The sequence below is a fragment of the Falco punctatus genome (assembly GCF_963210335.1).
Source record: "Falco punctatus genome assembly, chromosome: 5".
Lineage (NCBI taxonomy): Eukaryota > Metazoa > Chordata > Aves > Falconiformes > Falconidae > Falco > Falco punctatus.
This window is the reverse complement of record NC_137584.1, coordinates 82,996,863-83,019,333: the sequence shown is the minus strand read 5'-3', so window position 1 is coordinate 83,019,333 and position 22,471 is coordinate 82,996,863. Positions and strand designations below refer to the sequence as shown.

The 22,471-nt window shown below is 38.5% G+C and overlaps 1 protein-coding gene across 1 annotated transcript in view; it reads left to right on the top strand.

The window, feature by feature from the left end:
- Window positions 1–22,471, top strand: part of NID1 (nidogen 1) — a 96,227-nt gene that overhangs the window by 12,754 nt on the left and 61,002 nt on the right. Inside the window, exons 3-12 of the mRNA XM_080388913.1 lie at window positions 657–886; window positions 1,517–1,938; window positions 3,085–3,234; window positions 4,514–4,765; window positions 5,847–6,047; window positions 7,880–8,125; window positions 9,073–9,216; window positions 10,297–10,425; window positions 13,514–13,657; window positions 14,400–14,522. Coding sequence (XP_080245039.1) covers window positions 657–886; window positions 1,517–1,938; window positions 3,085–3,234; window positions 4,514–4,765; window positions 5,847–6,047; window positions 7,880–8,125; window positions 9,073–9,216; window positions 10,297–10,425; window positions 13,514–13,657; window positions 14,400–14,522 — 2,041 coding nt within the window. The remainder of the gene's footprint in view (window positions 1–656; window positions 887–1,516; window positions 1,939–3,084; window positions 3,235–4,513; window positions 4,766–5,846; window positions 6,048–7,879; window positions 8,126–9,072; window positions 9,217–10,296; window positions 10,426–13,513; window positions 13,658–14,399; window positions 14,523–22,471) is intronic.

The window sequence follows — 22,471 nt, the reverse complement described above, 5'->3', positions numbered from 1 at the left end:
ATTTTCACTTTTTAAACCATGTTAGATACTATTCTGCAAAGATATGTAAATTTATGCACCATAATTATCCCAGCTGATAAGCGTGCTCACAGTGTATGAAGTTGAGGACATTACCACAACACAGCAAGTCTTATTTTGTTAAAGATTAATTTCTTGTGCCTGACGACGCAACAATTGTGTTTGCAGTAATGATTCTGCACTCTGATAGCAATGAATAGCTGATGTCTGAGGTGTTGTCTTGATGGTTCCTACAGGAGAAGACACTTGCAGCAACATGAAACTTGAACTCTTCTTGAAATATTCTGTTTACAGATTATTTTTTTTCTATTTAGTTAGGCACATCACTCTTTTTATTTTAAGATGATATAGCATCTTATGCACAGAACTTAGAATTGTTATGTTTTAGGCGGCCTCTCTATTTCCTAAAAGATTTACCTTAACTTTGATAATGCTTTCTTTTTAATGTTTATGCATGCTAAAGCTAAAACTGCCTTAGCAAAACATAAGCCTCTGTGATAATGATATCTCCTTGGAAGTACATGATGCATTATACATGATGGAAATTCTGATTTTGACTTTTTGTTTTAAAAGAAGTTGTTCTGTTGTATATCTTTACTATTTTTCTGTAGTAAATGGATGCTAATTTTTTTCCACAGAGAAACACATTCCAGGCTGTTTTAGCCTCTTCTGACTCCAGTTCCTATGCTATTTTCCTTTATCCAGAAGATAGTTTGCAGTTCTATAGTACATACTCCAAGAATGGTGATGAAAAGATTCCTGCTCTGGTTGGCTTTAGTCAAGCCTCTACAAACTACTACTTTTTGGAAACGCCAGGATCATACAATGTCATTGCTAAGGATGAAGACAGCATTAGAAACCTGCACAAGTATGCTTTTTGTTTGTTTAAACTCCTTGAGAAAACACCAAGGAGTTCCATGGTTTTCTTAATTGTAGCATGAGTCAGTGAGAAATAATAAGATCCCATTAGCTATTGCATGAGAAATCATAAAGTTTGCAACTCATAAATGTCCACCCACTTAAGGAATATGAGGACTTTGGTCTAATTTGTCAAAAGTTCATAGTTCCATTGTCACTGGTAGGAGCTGCTGTGTACTTAGCCTTTCTAAAAATAGGACCACTTCAGACTTCAACTCTTTATCCTGGGTATTTTTTGAAAGAAAAAAATGAACAAAAAGGCAAGGGAATGGGTTAGAAAGTTCCAGTAAGTGTTAACAAGATCTTTATGCCCCAAATATCTCCTTTTGTTCCCATCACTTTGGAGACAAGAAGGCTAGATGTTCTCAAGAAGAGAGCTCTGGCTGTGGAGAAAAAAATGCTATCCAAACAGCCAGGGGTGTTTTATAGCTGAATAAACTGTACCTGTAGATAAGTATGCAGATAAGATAATTGGAAAGTTTTGTCCTGATATTTCTCAGCGAAGGGTAACACGTAGGCTAGAAATGCTATGCAACTTGTGCTTGATCATTTTCATTTGGTATATGCTTCTCTTTGATAGAAGCAGCAATGCTGGAAAGCAAGGTGTCTGGGTGTTTGAGATTGGTAGCTCATCTGACAGTATTGTGCCTGCCAAGATCAGCAACGTTTTGGAGAGCCTAGAGTTCAATGAACAAGACCAGGAGATGACTTCAAAACCGTTTATGTCAGACTATGGCTCTACTGAAATAAGACAGCAGTATGTCACCAGCAGTACGGACAGCACAGAAGAGGATCAGCACCATGTTACATATAGTGTTCCTCAGCTAGCTGCAGAAGACTTTCTGACTTCGTACCAAGATGTAACAGGAACACCTTCAACTGAGTCTTCTTACAGTCATCAAGATTTCCCAACAGCAAAAGCTCCACCTCGCCAGTTCCAGCAGTTCCCCCCACAGCAGCCCCAGGTCATAGATGTGGAAGAATTTGATGAAACTGGTATAGGTAAGGTCTTTTGTGCAGCTTGGATCCTTCTAAGATGGATAGGCTGAAAAAAAAAACAAACCCACCCCCCAAAAAAAAACCAACCCCAAAACAGAGGAGTGCAAGAAATTGAACTGCTGAAGAAATAATCTGTTTCTTTCTCACTACCTTCGTATCCGAGAATCTGGACATATTTAATACGTTTGTGTTATTCATCAAGATAGTTAACTTGAATATCACCTCAGATTCAGATCTTGCCAGTCTAGTAAACTAGCTCCCCAACCAAGCTCACAGGAGGACACATTTACAGTATGTCTGTGGGAACTGAATCCCTCTGAAGGAAAGCTTCCTACAGAGATAATTGCATTCCTAAAGCTGACACATTCTTAGCGGGGACTGATTTCCCCATCTCTTTTGCCCAGGACTGTTCTTAAAAGTATGATCTTAACTTTGATAGCTGCATTATTTGGCTGTTCTTGGTAAGGATTTTATGATCAGTTCTACTGAAACTGAGGGTTTTTTCCTTTCATAGATGTGTTACTGAACAGAGGTGATTTAATAAAGGTTGGGAATAGTAACTGTTGCAAAAATTGTTGGCTAGGTTTTCATGGTCTCAAGTTTTACAAGGGTGGGATTAGCAATTCTGACTTCTGAGGAACTGTCTATAGAAAATTCAGAACAGTGTGGCTGACTGCCCAGATGTTAATTGTTTCTTGAAGCAGATGTGAGAATTGCTATCTCCATGAAATGATGGGGTAAACCAATTAGGATTACAGGGTGCATCAGTTGGTGCATGGTCCTGGGTACTTTACTGAAGGGTTTTGTTCTGAGGTTAGAAAGGCTCCTTTTTGCTTTGGTTTGGAAACAAGGACAGGTTAAAATGATTGTGTGTTTAGTTTCACCAAGAGAGTTTAACAGATCTGTGTTAATATGGATCCACTGAATTCAATAGAATTAAAGTTTTCTAACATCTGAAGTCCTGCAGAATGGCAGACTGTTACTTGCATGTTGCAAGGTTAGCAAAAATTGGTTTCAGTTGTTTTATTTTCTGTTTAAGGAAAACAAAAAACAATCAAGTGAGTCTAGAGATATTTTAAAACTAAACCAGGGATATGTGAATACTATGGGAATTACATAAGTCTAAGTGTCTGGTCTCATTTTCTACAGTGTTTCGCTACCACACAGATGTCCAACAGACTTGTGCTAACAACCGCCACCAGTGCTCTGTTCATGCTATTTGCAAAGATTATCCCAATGGATTTTGTTGCAGTTGTATTGCTGGTTACAAAGGAAACGGCAGACAATGTGTAGCAGAAGGTAATGTTTTTGAAAATTAGGTACGTAAGCAGCAATTACACGTGACGTTCTTGAATGAGGTGACCCGTTTTCAATACTAAAAAAGGTGTGGTTAAATATTTTTTGAAAGACATTTTACTGAGATGTATTGAAAGGTATTGTAAAATGTCAGCTATACTTTCTAAACTGGTGTGGTCTTTTGAATGAATCAAATTATTTTAAGTGGTCATTATATCATTATGCATTTTAACATGACTTTCTAGAACCAATAAACTTCTGTAACTGACATAATCTAGTGGATAGCACAACATGCAGTGGTTTCTTGCTAGAATTACTCGTGAAGTTCCAATGTGTTATAATCTGATATGGTCCTCACTGTGGGAATGGACAGTTCAAAGGGGATGAACAAATTAACTTTGATCATTAAACTAAAGAGTATGGCTCCTCTTTGTCTGACCCGTAAGCTTCTTCACTAAATGGCTAATCTGCCAGATTTTTGTTACATACCCATTTAAACTTTGTTCTTGTGTAAAATCCATAAAGGAATTTCTTATGTATACACTTGTAATCCTCATGGTGACTTGACTCAGAGTATAGATTCATTTCAACAACTGAAATAGCTCATGCAGACTTTGTATTTTATAAGGTGGGAAGGCAAAACCTACTAATTAACTTTCAATTCATAAAAATGAATTTTCAAGAGAAAGAAAAGAAGGATCTGACGATAATGGAATTTGAATTTGCATGTAGGAAATCATACACAGAAGAAAACTAGCAATCCAAAGTAGCTACTTCTGTTGGTTTTTAAAACGGTCAATAGTTTTGAGTCAAGAAATAGGATAGGTTAGAATAATAGGTCAATTATTTTAACACCTAATAATGTTAGCCTTCTAATAGGAAATGAACAAATTTACATTCAGTAGGTATCGATATGAAGTGTGATGTTCAGAAGTTGGTGTGTGCCACTTTAACTGTCAGAGATATTGTAACAGCGTTATGGGGCTTTCCTTGCAGACAAAAAAGATAAGGAGGATAAAGGACATCTCTTCAGGCAATTTTGGCCACTTAATCATCTGTATAATGAATAACTGTGCACACACACACGCACACACACACGTATGCATGTACCTATATACGTACATAAGCAAATTAACACACTGTTTGTCAGTAGCTTTCCTGTCTGTTGAATTCTGTGAGCATTTGTTTGCTGTTTATTTCAACACTAATATATTTGAACATAGAGAATACCGAGTATGTGAGAACTGTCTTTTTGTTCTGATGCATTGTATTAATTTGCCAGGTTCTCCTCAGCGAGTCAATGGGAAGGTCAAAGGAAGAATCTTTGTAGGAAATAATCCTGTTCCAGTTATATTTGAGAACACTGATCTCCACTCCTATGTTGTGATGAACCAAGGGCGTGCCTACACTGCTATCAGCACAATCCCAGAGACTTTGGGGTATTCTTTACTGCCTCTTGCATCTATTGGAGGTATCATAGGATGGATGTTTGCTGTGGAACACCAAGGATTTAAAAATGGATTCAGTATTACCGGTAATTTCTAAATTAAAATAATGTTAAAAAACTGTGCTATGCTTTCCTCTGTCTTGAAAGAAAAGGAATGTGCATTTAGAAGCAATATAGAATGAAAACATGTTTAGTCTGAGCGGCAAATGGATTCTCTGTAATCAAACTTCTCACCATTTTTCTTGTTTACAACGTATAGTGCGCAAGCACATAAGTGTGTTAGAAAGAATGGCTTGGCAGTTCCTGTGCAAGAAAGAGATTATGTAAAAGGATCTTATTTTTGGTACTAGAATGTACAGAACTACTGAAAAATCTGCCCCTACATCTACAAGAGGTTTAACATGTTAATTGCCTGATTGTACCAATAGAGAAGAAGAGAAATGAAAATCTGACCTCATTAAGATCTGAAATTCTTAACAGAAGCAGTTGCTGCATGAGATGCAAATGATTCTGTTAACTTATTTGAGGGAAACCACAGTTCACAATTACAGCTTTTCATAAGTGTTTGAGGCTAGATCTGGTTGGTGGTGCACATGAATTCAAGCTGTTTGAGGAGAACATGTGTTTCTTTTTAAAATGTTATCCTTTACAGCACTGTACTATGAATTTAGTTGAACATAGCTTTTTGTTTGGGGATTTTCTTGGATTTGGTGTGTTTGAAGTTTGTCCTGGAATTTACAGCATACGTTACACTTGGGCTTGATGTGGAAACAGATGTGCTAGATTTTTAAAACTTTTTTAACTCGCTGTATTCCTAATGGAGGTCTTCTCTAAAGTGTGCAACTCCTTTGCCATTTTAACTGGAAAGATAAAGCCTACTGTTGCTAGATTTGTTGGAACTTTTTTTTTTCATTTAAAAGCTGCTTCAGGTTTACATGTGATTTAGTATGTTCGTTGCTTAAGAAAAGATAGTTTCCTTGTAGTATCCAAGGATGTTATCAGTACACCTCCAGAAGTTAACTTCTGTAGAAAACCAAAACATTATAAATTATGCTGCATTAATGCTTGCAGAAAATAGTAATTTATATTTTATCTACAAGAAACAATACTTTGAATAGAAGGATTCAGAAACTGCTATTAAGTGGTTTAACTAATACCGTTTCTTTAGGTGGTGAGTTTACACGGCAAACAGAAGTAACTTTTCTTGGCAACAATGAGAAACTGGTTATAAAGCAGAAATTCAGTGGAATTGATGAGCATGGTCATCTTACCATCAGCACAGAAATGGAGGGCAGAATACCTGAGATCCCATCTGGCGCATCAGTCCATATAGAACCATACACTGAACTCTATCACACTTCTAGCTCTGGTAAGGTTCCCTAAGAATGAAATTATAATAAAGTGCATGTTTCTTAGAGCAGAGTGTAAGACAATCTGAAAAACATTATTTTATTCCTTTCTCAGCAAGTGTACTCCAGACCCTTCAATTTGTAGAAAGTTGGTTTTTGCCTCTTAGGAACAGGTCCCAAAAGAAGGCGGTTTTCCAGTGGAACAATGTAAATGTATCTAATCTTTTTATTGGGGGGGGTGGGGGGTGGAGACTGTAAGTTTCTCTGAACCAATGCTTGCAAAATACTCTTTATTTCCCTTTTTGTTGGCCTTATTTTCATAATGCTGATGGCAGTCATACTAGTTGCAAAGCTTTTACTAGGGTCCACAGCTTTTCACTAGGAGCTGTACTGGTGTATAACTGTTTGTGGTAATGTCATTAAGTGGGCTTTGGTCTTGTCCAGTGAGACTGTGCAGACCAGATATTTACTGGTATGTGCGATGTAAATTGCGTTGTGTAAGTAACAAGCATTTGTCAGTATTAGATGAGCTGAATTTGAACAAGTAACCAGAAAATTAGGAGCTTCTTCCCTTATCAGTTTCCTCCATTGTCTCTTCAGTACTTTTCTCTCTCCTTTATCCCACACCCTGAGATTTGTAACAGAGCCATTCTTCATTTCACTGTTTACAGGGGAATCTCCCTTCTTTTGCTTTCCTCTTTCTGGATAAAACTATGGGTGTTTCAACACAGCAAAACCCAAGTGAGGCTGGAGTGTTGCTGCTGGCCAGCCAGCCCGGCTGCCAAAGAGCAATAAAGAGGAAACAGTCTGTGGTGTACCCAGGTGAACATGAGCACTGGAGAGAGCTCACTTTGCTCCAGGGGTGCACTTTGATTGCTAGAAATAGCTGAAAATGGTGTAGTTACATCATGACTGCCTTATGTCTGCTAATGTCTGACTGTGGTGGCCAGTGCTGAACCCCTTTTGCTGCTTTGCCTGTTACAGAAAGTGAGGTGGAGGCAGGAGGAATCTTCTGCTTTGTGCTGAACAGCTCCTGAGTTTTGGAGGAGTTGTTTGGGCAGTGTGCACTCTGTAGAACACCTGCTGCCTTAGCAGAAATGCTCTGCCTGTGGAGGAAATGTCAGAGGCTGGAAGGAGGCATCCAAATACTGGATTTGATTTACCAGTACTCAAACAGCTATTCTTCTGCTGTCCTATGGCATATCTGATAGACCGTTACTTGGCAGAAATAAAGCTTTTGCCAACTGTTGCAAGTGGATTGATACAGGCATATTCTGGTTTCCAAACAAAGAATAGTGGGGTTTTGGGAAGATTTCTGTTGGTGGGAGGATCCATAAGCCCAGATCTACTTTGAAGAGTTTTGGTCACAGTTTTTCACAATATAGAAAATTGTTGTGAAGCATACAAGAGCTCTCAGACATGTATCTTCTTGAGGACTCAATATTCAAGGCCAGTAGCTTACAATGAACTAGATGGGGTGTAGTTTAGTGCTGGTGAGGTGGTCCTTGTCCTTAGCTTGTAGCTCCATTATGTAAATTCATCTAAAGAAACCTCTGAGCTTCCTGAGTTGATTTTCCTGGCTTTACCTGGCTTTAACCACAAAGTAAAGTTAAACTTTTAAAATATTTCAAGATAAATTAAATGACTCATTCCTCAAGGCTGTGATACCTGAGAACAGAATAGGCAATTGACTAGGCTTATTCCCTTGCATGGAAATACATCCACTTTCGTAGCTTCTTGCCTTTGAAATTTCTATTTGTGCTACTCGGCCTGTACCCTGAGTCTACAGACAGCGGTTGGCAGAGTATTTTGGCTCCCTGCTCTGATCAGTGTGTTTGTTGCCATGTTGCAGTGATCACTTCGTCATCCACAAGAGAGTACACAGTGACAGAACCAGAAAGGGATGGCGTTGCTTCCACATACGCGGGTGCCTATCAGTGGCGACAGACCATCTCGTTTGATGAATGCATTCATGATGACTCTCACCATGCTGCCTCTGCTACTCAGCAACTCTCAGTGGACAGTGTATTTGTCCTGTATAACAGAGATGAGCAGATTCTGCGATACGCTATGAGTAATTCCATCGGCCCGATCAGGGGTATGTATGAATTGGAAATCTTTCTTTTTCTCTTTTGTGAGTAATTAAGAGCAGGCTTCTGGTTTTTTTTTCTAGCCTGCCTTAGCTGGGTATTAACAAGTTAAATTAATTTGATCTATTTATGAGTAGATGTCCAGGTCTATCAATTAAGAAGAGAAATGGAGCTGTTGAAAGTTTGTATTTTTACTTGGGAAAGAGTATTTAAGTGATTACCTCCTATTGAAATTCAGTGTAGTTTGTGTCTAATTCCTTGAAATACTCTGTGTACCACCTTGAATCTATTGCTGCTCAGACACATGGAGTGTATCGTTTATCTTTACCGAATTTATAGTTCCTCTATTAATGAGGGGTTTTATATTGCCAGATCAAAGGGTAAAAGAGGGGAATAAGATTTGCCATTGGAACAGCTGGTTTCTATAAATTACCATATAATGAAACACGTCATTTTATCTTTGGAAGGTAGGCAGCTTATGAAGTATTTTTTTTTTTTTTGTTTAAGCTGTCTAAGTTTGTCTCTTTGCACTAAAATCAGAAAAAAAACCAAAGGAGCAATTTGAAAATGCACACCAGATGAGTAGAAGAAAATAATCTGCTCACTTGTTTGTTACAAAATAAAGTTCTACTAATTAAAATAAATAAACCAAGCTGTTAACAATTGCATTTTGGGTCTAGTGTCAGTGACTGGAAGATGCATTATCTCTGTCAGTCTGGCTCTTTAGAGCGGTTTTTGTGGCTTCTCTTTTTTAACTCAGCAGTCCTTTGCACAGGTAACAAGGAATACAGGTGCTGATGCTATGTCTTGTCCTACATATAAGTTGCAAGTCCCCTTCTTCCTGGTGCAAAAAAAATTCTCTTTCCTTGTTCCATGTGTGCTGCAAGCAGTGGCCTTGGCTGAATACTCTTACTTGGATAGAGTTGTCATGGCTAAATGTGATCTCTCTTGTCAGATGGCTCTGCTGACATTAACCGGAATCCTTGCTACACCAGTACTCATAACTGTGACACCAATGCGATGTGTCGTCCGGGAACTGGAAATAGTTTCTTCTGTGAATGTTCGGTTGGCTTCCGTGGAGATGGAAACGTTTGCTATGGTATCAGAAAACTTTCATTACAAAATGACAGCTAATGTAGAATTTATTTTGTGTGGGATGCGTTGACCCTCAGGACTAGCCATTCTAGCAAAATCAACTGTCCTGAGAGGCTGGTTTGGGGAAAGATAGGTTAGAGGGATGCTGGGGTATCTCAGTAATCAAAGTGAGCAAGTTTGGCTGTGTTGAAGGGTCAAACTTGGATGTTTTGCTAGTTTGCAAAGTGACTTTCCTCCCCAGTTCATCTTTTCATAAAACCTGTGGGGAACTTAGCTGTGAGAAATATACTGTAGTGCAAATTCTGATTAAAATTAGGTTAAAAGTTCTTGAGGGAGATGAGGAATGGCATATGCACATACGTACAGAGCACAGATGTGTGGAACCCACTGAAATTGTCTTTTTCAAGATCTGCTTTGAAAATCCTTTCAAGGACTTTGAAGATAGTTCAAGGAGACTTTTATTTCCCATCTCTGTATCCTTAATGTATTTAGGTTTTGTTCCATAATCAGATCACAGTACAAATACTTGTTTTCAAGAGGTGAAAGTATGTATTAATGAAATACGAGTCATCCATATTAGTTAACTGAGTTGGGTTTTTTAAATAAAAAAATCAAAACACCAACCCTCCCCCCACTCCGACCCTTAAATCAACTTGCAAATGAAAACAACAGTATCACACTGTCCCTCCCAGTCCTCTGGCACTGTGAGTTGAATACCGGTGGCTTAAAGATGTGTATGGATAATGGAAGAGGAAGTCTTTTCTAAAGTTCATGCTTCCCCAGTAGTCATCCCTGCTTCTGGTCACCTTGTAGGCAGCATTTTCTTTCCCAGTGGCTCCTCCTTGCTCTTTGTTTTCCTGTTCCTTCCCTTCTGGTTTTGTTGGGGGTTTTTTTGGTGCAGATCAGCTGAGGACACAGTTACCTGAAAACTCAGGTTACTAATATCTCTTAAAAGGTATGGTCTGTCCAAGATGTGGTTTAAATATGCAAGCCTGCTATTACTCAACAGTTGAACAGTTTCTGTTTTTCTGGCATCTTTATTAAATGCATCTTTGTAGTAACTGGAATCCTTATAATAATCTAGATGTTGATGAATGTTCAGAGCAACCAGCTCTATGTGGCAGCAATGCAGTCTGCAATAACCAGCCGGGAACCTACCGCTGCGAGTGTGTTGAAGGGTACCAGTTTGCAGCAGATGGGCGGACTTGTGTTGGTGAGTTTCACATTTCTTAAAAGCACTGCCCACCAGCTTTCAGGCTGTGATTCGTCTCACAGAGACAGAAAACAGAGCTTCAAGGATCTGTGCTGACTTCTAACGTGAGCTGAATCTAGGAGTTCCTGCTGCAGTTAGTTATTACAATCCATTAGGTAACTGAAGAAGGTGCCTGAAGAACTTTGTTTTTATCTCATAAAAATTCCCCATTCAGAATGCTTGCAACTGGGGAGGAATGATTATTGAAAGCTTTTGTCCTTTCTTTACCATCATTTAGCTGTAGATTTCATATGGAAGTAAAATACAAATTTATAAAAGAAGAAGCATTAAAGTGAGAAGTTATTTATTTGTATTTCACAGCGTGTCACTTTCAGGATGAGGCAGGGCTTTTTCTGCATTTTCTCTAGTGCTGTGCTTTGGCTTTTGGGGGGTTTGGGTTCTGTTTCTTTCTTATATCTAATTCAGAATTAGATTTAATAGATCAGATTTTAGTTACAGATTCTTCCCTTGGACAAGGCAGTGCACAGGTCTGAACCAGTGTGTCTTGGCTGTTGCAGGCTTATTCTGAAGTGATAATTCGTTGTGCTGAAAAGAAATTACAACTACAGATCATTTCACTGTTAAAATCTCTGACATTTGTAGGAAATCTAGCTGGTTTGTTAATGGACCATTAAAACTTAAAATTCAGTAGTTGTCACTGAATTAGTTATTTTTATTTAATTTAAAAACTTTTTTCTGGAGGAAGCCTGAGTTTACCTGTACTTGCTGAACTAAGATTTTCCTAACGAGGTGGTATTTTTTCCTGTTTGTTGTTTTTCACTAAAGCTGTAGAAATTCCATTTGGTAGCTGGTAGAATTGAAAGGTGGTTGAGTGGGATGTGTATTGAAAGTGATTTTTCCACATAGGAAGAAAATGCATGAGCTTTACCCTTGAGAAGATTAAGCTGATTCTTTTGGGTGTCATATATATTGCAAATATCAAAAACTAAATAAAAACCTGCAACTGTCAGGATAGGATATAGATTACATGTATATATATACATATTTATTTATTTTTAGTTAGAATCTTTGTCTGTTTGTAACCTGACAGTAATACTGTAGTGACAAAACCTATACACACACTTCCAGTATGGTTGGACCAGTTCTTGTTTCTTTTAGGCATAAGCGATAACAGCTGAGGATTACGTTTGCGTCTGTCATGACTGCTTTGTGGTGGAAGCTTAGTTCCCTTTGATCAGCTAATGCATTCAGGTCTTTCCTTGTTGTGGCCGAGACTGTTCTTCAGCTAAGACTGAGGAGCCTTCATTTAACAGCAGAATGTTGCATGACTTCTGTTAAGCATGTGGCTTTGCATGCTGTGTGCGCACAGTGCACCCTGAGCCTCCCCTTTGTTGCAGAACAGTCAGAAAAAGCAGCTTCTACTGGGGTGCTAGAAGGGTGAGATGTGGAAGAGAAGTTTATATTTTTTCCATTATGTTCACTGCTGCACTTCTATCACTTGGACCTGAAAGGGAACATTTTTCCCTCCAGCCATGAACTCACTGGCTTCACTCTACCACTTTCCCACAAAGCTGATGTGTCACACTTCTAACAATTCCTTGCCCAGCTTGAAGGACTTCAGTGTGATCCCTCCCATCAATCAAACCCAAACTTTGCATCCAAAAGACTGAGGAGAGAGAACACGAACTCCAGTTTTCCAACAGACTGAAAATAAATGTCATGGTAATCTTGTTCCCCTTTCCACAGGGGAGGGTTTTATAACCCACAAACAACTTGAACCTGAGAAGGGGCAACAGATACCCTCTTTGTGCTTTTGCAGGTTGCTCTGGGATACCAGCTGAGTCAGCTTCTCTGGAACTGCAGCTTTTTCATGCTAGCTGTGTGACTCACTGGATAACTTCAGATGAGAGTTGTAAATAAATCCTGTTCTCCTATTTGTAGGCTGAGGAATAGGAGGACTTGGGGACTCCCTTTGAGCTCCAACTCCAGATCTTATGCTTTTATAATACAGGTCTGAATATGTTATTTTGTAATCTAAAATTTACTTCATCAAACAGAAAGATACAAATTATGCTAATGATGATGTCATCTCCTCCAGAGAAATGGAAAAAATGGCTAATTTCAGATCTGGCACTGACTGCAGATTTTTGTTATTTCCCTGCTGATACCATGGTAGCTTCCATCTGTGTACTGTGATGAAAGGAGCATTGTAGAGTCTTGTCCTGGTCCCCTGTCAAGTCCTTGTAAGAACTGTGTAAAGAAAACCTCAGTGGACTCCCTGTTACAGCAGCTGGAAGTCTGTTTCTAGTTGTACACACTGCAAACTCACCTATTTCCAGGCCCAAAATTTTTGTAGTGTTGTGCCTCTTCCTATTCTAAGTACCATGGTTTCCTTTCCTCTTCTCTGACATAACAGGTAAGCATACACAGGGCTCCAGTGACTACCTGAAATAATTTGTGTGCAAAGCAGTACAGTACCTTTAGAGTCACTGCTGTCAAGGATGAGAAAGTTGTGGAAAGCTGCAGAATTGGTCCCAGCTTCCTCTGTTGGTCAAAAATCTTTGTAGTAGTTGACAAATGTGTTTATCTCTTGGAGTGAGTCACAGCTCCTATCTCTTGCCAAAGTGACGACAGCCCTGGGTCAGTGCTAGGTTAGTATAGTGGAATATCTAATAATTCCCAGTGCAGTGAACTGGCCACTTAGCTAACATGTGAGGTACCTCTGTGAGATGCCTTACATTTCTTTATTCGGGACTTCTTTTTATTAAAAAAAACTGTCATGGACTTTAGGATCTGTCACTGTGGTAGCCTTTCTTCCATGTTCTATATGAACAAACATCTATGAGTTGCTGAGGTCAACCAATTCCTTGCAAAACATTAATAAGGTTTAACACAAGTGAAAGGGGAGATCTTGGGGAAAAAAATCCCAAACTCCAAAACAGAAAAAGTGAGTTTCCTTGTTTCCTTTCTCTTCTGTATGCTTTCACAGCTGCTGTTCTCTCCCTATAAACTTCTCTCCTTATAAACTTCAGACTTTATGGAGGAAAACTAAAATTTTCATCTTCTCTTTTGTACATCTAACCTGCAGCTGTTGAGTATGTCATAAACCATTGCCAGATGGGCACACACAATTGTGACATTCCTCAGCGTGCTCAGTGTGTGTATACCGGAGGGTCCACCTACATCTGCACATGCCTCCCTGGTTTCTCCGGAGATGGACGTGCCTGTGAGGGTAGGTAGCACCATTTGTTGTGGGGGTTTTGCACTCTTTATTGCACAATTTGTCTGGTTGTTGCAATGCCCTATAGTTACATGTGATTTAAAGTAGGAAATTCCATAGTTTAAATCCCTCGAGCAGGCATTGCATTAAGCTTTTGTCCTTTCCTCCCCATGCCTTTGAATTCAGTCTTCAATATTTGAGCTACAGAAGGTCCAAGATGAAGTAAATGCAGAAATTGCAGTAGTTACACTTAACAGACGAGTTCTTCATCTGCTGGAACTGTGTGCACTGTATTGGTTTATATTACTAAGGTGGTGACACATGATGCTCAGACTATGTAAAACAAATTATATTCTGTTTCATTTCCATTGGAGTGCACTGGGGAAGCAGCATTAACTAACTACATGTTGGAAACATTGCTGGCCAAATCCTGCCTCTATTGCTGTGTTAAGTTTTTTTCCTTGAGAAATATGGGCATATATTTCTAAAATACTGTGTGAGTTAATAATGCTGGTTACTTATCAGAATAGTAGAGTGCAGGGATTTGCTGAGAGACAGAACCTAAAATACATGCATGCTTTTTTTTCCCCTCCTTTGCATTTCTGTACAGACATTGTTCCAAAGGTCTGTAAGTCTAATCAGATATCCTAAAATAGGAGCCTGAAAGTAATACAGCAGATTTGCACTTTAGTTCATCACACTGATTTGTTCATCAGGAGGAACGGTTATCTGAAATTGATTTTTGCTTTTACAGATGTAGATGAATGCCAGCAGGGCCACTGTCATCCAGATGCTTTCTGCTACAACACTCCTGGGTCCTTCAGCTGCCAGTGTAAGGCAGGTTATCGTGGGGATGGTTTCCGGTGTGTGTTAGGAGGTAAAATTTTATAGTTCTTGAAAGTTGGACCAGAAATATAATTTGCAAATTGGAGGATATATGTTAATTTGGTTCCTCTCTGGAACAAATTGTGTGTTGTCTTACTGGGGTCTCTATTCTTTCTCAAGTCTTTCAAGTTTTGAGTTTCACCAAAGTTATGTTAAAATCCGTATCTTGACTACTATCACTTTTCCATGATATCCTGTTCAATATCCCCTTTTATGTTTTGTTTGTTCTATCCTCAGCAGTTCTTAGTCCCAAGCTGATACTATCTTTTGAAGTTGCCTTATGTAAAGGTTTGACCACAGATTGATTTGCTTTGCAAATACAGTAGTCGCTTAACCATAAAACATCTGGAACTGTTGGCAATTTAAATGAAATGCAACAATTACGGGAGAAAAGTGAAGAATGAGACCAAAGTACTTGCACTGTTGTCTGCAGTGGGATCTGGATGTCTACGTGCCATGTATAACTCACAAGAGTCCAGAAAGACTAACCGGTTTCTAACTTAGCTGTTTCAGTATTTACCCAACTTGTTCCCTATTTAGGAGAAAGTTCTTTACCCTCCCACACTTCTGTTCTTGCATTGTACTTTGGGCCTTGAAGTATAAAACTCCTGATCTTGAAGATATGCTTATAAAAAGAGAAAATAAGGATGGTTACTATAATTCAAAAGCATGGCAAACCTATGGGATAGCACTGAGGTTCTGCACAATGGTGAATGCTTTCATCCAGGGAATAAAGCCTAACTTCAGAGTATATCCAAACCCAGTTCTCCCGCTTCCAAGATTCTTGCTGTTGGGCATAAGGCTCTGCACCTCTCAACAGACTGAAACTCAACTGTGCAACCCAGAGTAAGAAAGGCATAGGGCCAAAGGGAAAGGGAAAGAGGAAAAAGCAGTATGTCTGTGGAGGAAGGCTTTCTTTATAATTCAGCTTCTGTACTGTGGTCTTAATGATGTCCACAGTATTTGATTGTTCAAAATTGAGGGGTTTTGTTTGTTTGTTTGTTTTTTCTTAATAGTGGATGTGCTGGCTTAAAAGTGCTTGCCTGTTTGGCATAAAATTACTACCTGATGAGTTGCTGAAATTTAATGTTTTTCTTTTGCCACTATATTCCCTAGTTCTGAATTTCTGACTTTTTTTCATAATTAGATACTCACTATTAAAACAAAAAGGCAAAGGGTCATTTATAGGAAAGGTATAAAAAATTACAAGGTTGTTTCTGGGTTTAGATCATATTTGCATGACTCTTCATGTGCTCGACAACAGGTGTTATGTCAAATCACCCAGTGTTTGTAGATTTTTCTATCATGGGTAGACTGTAGGAGGTTTTGCAGTGTTTAATTCTGAAAGTCTAGCTTTTTCCACTTCATCAGTCTTTCAATATAATTTTTAACTAATTTTTCATGCATGAATGCCCATGTGTATGTTTATTTTAATGCCAGATGAATGAAGAACTACCCAGTATTTCTGACCTGTGTCAAAATATTTAGCTAATCAACCAGCTGATAAAACCAGGATTATTCCTCCTGCAGGAGAAACTTGACGTGAATAACTTGAAGCAAAATCAAACCTTAAAACTTCTAATTCTTCAGGCAGAATTGTAGAGACAGAAATACTGCTTTCATGTGTGGCACATCCTGTTTGTAGCTGGAAAACGTGGTTTGGTAGACTGATATTTGAATTCAACCAATTGACTTCATTACTAGGACACAATTTCTTCTGAGTATATGTGATAGCATACTTAAGGGTGGTTGATGGTGGTGGGTTTTTGCATTATTTTTAAGGACACCTTTTTACATGCAGTGGTCAGTGTGTCTGCTAAACTGCTAAGCACAGTGTACTACTTCATAGTACTTCAGTGTTCTTTTTTGCTGCTTATCCTGTAGGCTTCTTGACTTTCCATACTCAATGCAATTGTATCTTGAACGAGGATCTTTCCATGTCACAGCTTTAGTGGTAGTAACAAAATACCTTGAAGAGTTGTTTTATCTACTGTTTTAGTGGGTTTGTTAGTCTTCATATACGTCTCTCTGTTTTTCATTTTTTTAATACTGTTTTGTACTGACAGTAGATGTGCTTTAGAAACACTTCTAACAATTGGCTCTGCTCAGAAAAAATCTGTGCAGCCAGGAAGTCTCACTTTTCCTGAATCCTGACTGATATACAGAGTATCTGTATTGCTCAGCTAGTCTGCAGCAGTGGCATTATTTACAACAAACTTAGAGAGAACTTAGAGAGTTAATAGAACAATAGCTGCCCTTGAGATGTCATATGTTGCTAAAGCTTTAGTATTTTAAAGTGGATATATCCAACAGTTAATCATTACCAGGAGATAGAATCAAAATATACTTTCTGAAGCCTAGCAAAAAGCAGCTTAGTTTACTTTAGCACCCAGTTTGTAAAGTTGCTTCAGAATGGAGATTCCAGATGAGGCTGTACTGTATTCAGTTTTAATTAGAGACCCTTTCTTCCCCTTTCTACCGACTAAGGTTTTGATCTAATTAGCCTCAGTCAAGTCACTGAAGTCTTTCCTGGCTTTTAATAGCATGGAAAGTTTCATTCATCTGAATACTTGGTTCTTTTTGTTGTGCCCTTTTTCCGTTCCATGTGTACAATTGCTTGCTTGTTTGGTGCCTTTATTATTATATGAAACCTACTGTTGAATCTGACCACTGCTGAACAGCAACTCTTGAAACAAGTAGACTAACAAGTAAAATAGATTTGAGTCACATAGAAGTGAGTGCATGTAGGAGTGAACCAGCAGGTTAATGAAAGAGTTAATGCTGGAATATCCCACTGTTCACAGCTATTAAGAAAGTCTGTACTTCATTATTTCCTCACGCTTGGTTTTTCCATTTCAAAAAACCAGATGTCTGAGTGTTTCTACCCCTGCAGACCCCAGACACTGTTTACTAAACAACAAATCTAGATTCTTGAAACTAGGGATCTGACTGTTAAGAGCCATTTGCTGGTCCTCTGTATACAATCAGTTTCACTTGAGAAATGCACTTCTCAGGGCAACACTGTAAGTGAAGGATTACAAAGGAAAATGAAGAGACAAAGGGAAATGTGTTGGGTTTTCCTCTTCTTTTTTTTGGTGATGTCTGAGAACAGCAATTTGAAATGTCAGTATAACTCCTTGTGATGTGTGGGGAATTAAGTGATCCACATAGGAAATTAAAAAGTCCTCTTTGACTACACACTGATTCTAGACGTGGTTTTAAATCACTTCTGCTTTTAGCTTGTGAATGAAAACCTGTTTAAGTAGTTATAGGAGATCTTTAAAAATTTTTGCATGCTGTCACAAAACAAATTGAATTTGGTTTAGTGTATCAGCGTGTAATCCACCCTGCAAAATGCAAGGGAAGAAGTCTCATACATCTCTGTTTCTCATCATGTTTTCTCAGCATCCATCTTTTTTTGGAAAAGTCTGTAAATTATTTTCTGCAGTGCTGCTTTCCTTTGACCAAAAAAGACTTTGAATATTTGTATATGGCTTTAGTGCTGTCCCCCCCGTTCTGTTTATTTCGTTGCTTATGTGAGAAATATGTGCATGCATGTTTTTCATCTGGCCCACTTTCCATATCCATCCTATTTCCATTTCATTTTTTTCCAAGTTCCATGATATATTTCAGTGACTTTTAAATTCCAGATTGCTACTGGTAGTTTATGAAACAACAGAAAAGAATATGTTTAAAACATTAAATACAAAGCTATTTTTCTGGGGAAGAGTGTACATTTAGCTTGAGTTCAGGATGCACTATCCTACATAATCTAGTCTGACTCCTGTGTTCTGTGGTCCTTGGAATGTAAATTCTTCATCACGCCTTTGATCCCTGTTCTGCACTACAGCTTCTCTCCTAGGAGCTCTTTCCTGTGTACAGGTTCAACTTTTCACTGTCCTTTTGAACTGTGATTACCAGAGCTGCACACAGTATTCCTTGAATCATGTCCCCAGTCCCACATGGCATCTCTATACCTATGTGGTATACACCCTTTGTATATGCTGAATTCTTACTTACACCCCCTCACAATCCCTACAGCGCTGAGCTGCGCGCTGGCAGCTTATCTGCTCACAGTTATCTGCTGATAGCCGTGGTCTGCTGATAGCTTTTTTTCTGTTGTGACCTCCAAGAAGAGTCTATCTTTAGAGGCTGGTCTGCAGTGTATTCCAAGAAGGGTAACGTTCCATTTGACTGTGTGAATCTACTTGTTGGTTTCAATGAGCTTGGTTTACCTAGTGATGAGGTCCTGTCCTTCTCATGTTTTGTGGCCTTTTTCTCTTCCACAAATGATGCAACCTATGGTTGTATATTTTCTTCTGGAAACTTAAGGAAGGAATTAAATTTCTTAATAAGGAAATCTAAAACCAAGACTAAGGTAATATGGGAACTTACTAGAAATACCACTACTTCATGACATTTGTCTACTGACTCGGGCGATTTTTCATTTTTTAATCATTTATCAAATTACAGTAGCCCACAGTATGGTGCTTTGTTTCGAAAATGATACTGTCCTGTGGGCGTAAGTAGGCTGCTATAAGGAAACACTAAACTATAAGGTCAGTGTGCTGCCTTCATCAGCCAAGAATCTAGTGTGTCAAAAAGCCACAAGAACAGATTTTTACTCAATATTCTAACAAATACTAATCAGTAATGCTGAAAAGCAGATACTGAAAAATGCTGAAACTTGGTGCTGATGTTAATAAATGGCTGTTGCTACCCCTGCTTTCCTGCGTCTCTGAAGATTACCCAGGTCTTGCTCTTACCATTGGTTTCATCTTTGGCAGTATGAACTAACCCTAGTGTGTAACATTTTTCTCATCATTGGCATGCTTGTTTAGCTTGGCTTTCAAATGTGGGTTTCAAGAAAGGTGAGGGCCTCTGAAAACCAGGACTGGTAACCCCTGGATATGGATCCTTGAAACAGGCATGACTTCATTTCCATTTGCTACAATCAGGTATAGCAGTAGATGCAGCAGTGTGGTCAACTGTGTGTAACACCAGGTAGGCATTATTTGCTCTTAGCTCTAACTGTTGTAGTTAATGCAAGTTTTCTTCATGGCAGTCAAGAGATGAGAGAACTCTCCTGATTTTAATTGTTCTATGTCTTTGAAGAGTCTGTATTTATATTAAAGGAAAAACACTAAGAAACCTCATTTAGGCTGCTGTACTGAAGGAAAAGGAAGTTACTAGCCATAAGGTTTATGTCTAGAAAGTGGCTTACAAAGTAGCCCTTGTGCTACCTAAATGTGTGCCAATTCTTGTCGTATGTTTTGTTTAGCTTGTGCTGTTAGCTTATGAAGGAAGGGAGTGCGCTTTATTTACTGTGTCAATCTCATCTTTCAACCTCTGTTACACCTTGGCTCATTTCAGACAATTAATGCAATTTAAAACTTGCAAAATCAGACCATCTTCTCTTAAGCACACCGAGTAAAATATATGACTGTATAGGCAGTATAAGCAGGCTATTTATCCCGACCAGCTGTCATCTGTATCTAAGATTATTGTGCCTTCATTGCTGCAAAGGCTCCACCACTGGCCTGGGATTCAGCTCGCTTTTCTTTAGGTGCCTCTAAACTGTAAGCATAGCAATCCTGCTCTTGATTCAGAGATAAGGAGAGAAAAAATACAGTATGGATTCAGAGTGCCTGGTTTGGACTGGCATGACTTGTTTAGGGGCTTGTTTTGGTTTGTAAATGTTAATATTGATTAAATTTATGTTAGTGAGTTGAAATGTGTTTAATACTGAAAGCCAGGTTAAAATGATTCAGCCAGCACAGATGAACATGGTATCACTAATCTGTTTTCAAAATGTTTCTTTAAGATGGGTTACTTACTGCACATGATGCTGTTAAAAAAGTTATCGCAAATAGATTTTCATTACCACATAAGCAGTAAAACACATAGTTATTCCTAAAGTGAGCATCACTATGGTACTTGACATGTTTTTATGCAACTGAAAAAAATTAGTGTTGATGGGAGGTTTTAGAAAGAACAAATCATATTCTCTGCCTTCTAGAAACTGCATACTCATTTTGAAAATTAATTTGTCTGACTAATCTCTTGACTAATTGCATAGGCAGGCCATTTGTGAGATTGCTCTTGATCATTGCAATATAGGTAGTCTTGAAAAATTCCATCAGTATTTCTGTATAAAATCTGCGGATATAAATGTGAACATTGTCTGGAAATTAGAACAGACATTGGTATTTCAAATTACCAGTAATACTAATACATTGTATGTCTGACAGCTGGGGCCTATCGGGGAGTGTGTACACACTCCTTCATGTAATTCATATTCAGTAACGCATTTTCATATATCTAGTCTTTTGATTTAAAAAATTGTAAGCTGTTGGATATTCTCTAATTCTGGGAGTTTCAGATGGGGAGGAAAAATGACCAGCTTCTACATTTGTTTTTATGTCCTACTGAAGAGGAGCTAATAGTGCCTCTGAAAGATGACATGAACGCAATGAAGATTTTGTTCTGCAATGAACAAAAAGCAGGGTGGGTCAGTTTACTGATACTCTGTATTCCCCCTGCTTTTTCTTGTGAGCCGTGCGTATAATTAGAGCTTAAAAAAAACCAACCACACAAAGAACACAAAAATTCCACCCCAAAACAACTGTGGCAAAACTATCCAGTTACTGGAATCAATATTTCTTTTTCCTGCATACTGCATTGAATAAATGCAAACAAAATTTGGGATAGATACTGAAGGCTTTCCTTCAGGGTCTGGTTTTGTAGGTTGATTCAAGGCTTTCCACCACCCACATTAAAGCTGATGCCAATTATTTCAGTTGTTTAGTGTGAGCTGTTCTCCAGACATTTGTATTTCTTTAATTGTGTCCAGGTGCAGGAAACTTGTCCAAAGCTTTTGCTTGCATAACTAGTTTAAATAATAATAAAAAAACGTCCTTCTTTTTTGTATTTGTGTGATTTACACCACAACACTCATTAGCTTTTTGCTGGGCTGGGTTTAGTCTGAGCCACACATAGCTAATGCTGTCCACCAGGCAATGTAAAAACAAGGAAGGAATAAACAGCAGTGTAATGTTAAAGCCTCTTCGGCAGACAGTTTGTAGTAAGTGTTTCTAACTGTAGAAGTCATAGACAGGAAAAAGATACTCCCCCATAATTAAAGGCCGCTTTTTCTCAATGCACAGAAACCTTCAGGGGTCTCAAGTGTAAGGTAAAACTAAGCCAGATTTCTTTGGCTAGAGAAAGAAAAAGATTATTATTTTTGTATTATTTTAATTTAATTTTGTTGTTTGGCATCTAGAAGGATATATTGATCCAGATGACATTCCCTATTGCATGACAAATAATATCGTAAGATGATGTATATTTTAGTCCAGACTGTGTTGTAAAATGCAAACCAAAAGAACCAAATCCCTGAATCTCCTGCTAATTTGGAAAGTCTTTTCTTGGTAGTCTCTACAGTAATACATATACATGTGGTGTAGCCATTGTGCATCATATGTTTGTCTGCATACATAAGTAGTATTCCTGTTTTCTGTATTGCATTATTTATGCACCTTACCAGGAACTGGACAGTCTGTCCCTGCAATTTCTTTCTTAGGTCCAAAACCACCAAATAAGTTCTCAAACTCAATAACAAAACTCTGAAAACCTAATGTACATCAAAGCAATGAGTTGTTTCACTTCCCAGGTCCTGTAGCATCCGCCTCGCATTGTAGTTTTCTCTTGTGCCTCTGAATGGAAAGTCAGCGTTTAGAAAAAAAACCTTTATTCACTGTATGGCCTGGCTAATTAGTCACATTCTAAGGCCCGTGGATAATTGCCCAATGAGTAGACATTGGGTTCACAAGTCAGACAGAATGTTCTTCCTAATATGCCTCAAGGAGAATGACAGTGTTTTCCAGATTCTGTTTATGAACCTTCAGCGTAGGAAGTTGCAGGGGGGCTATTTGTTCTGAT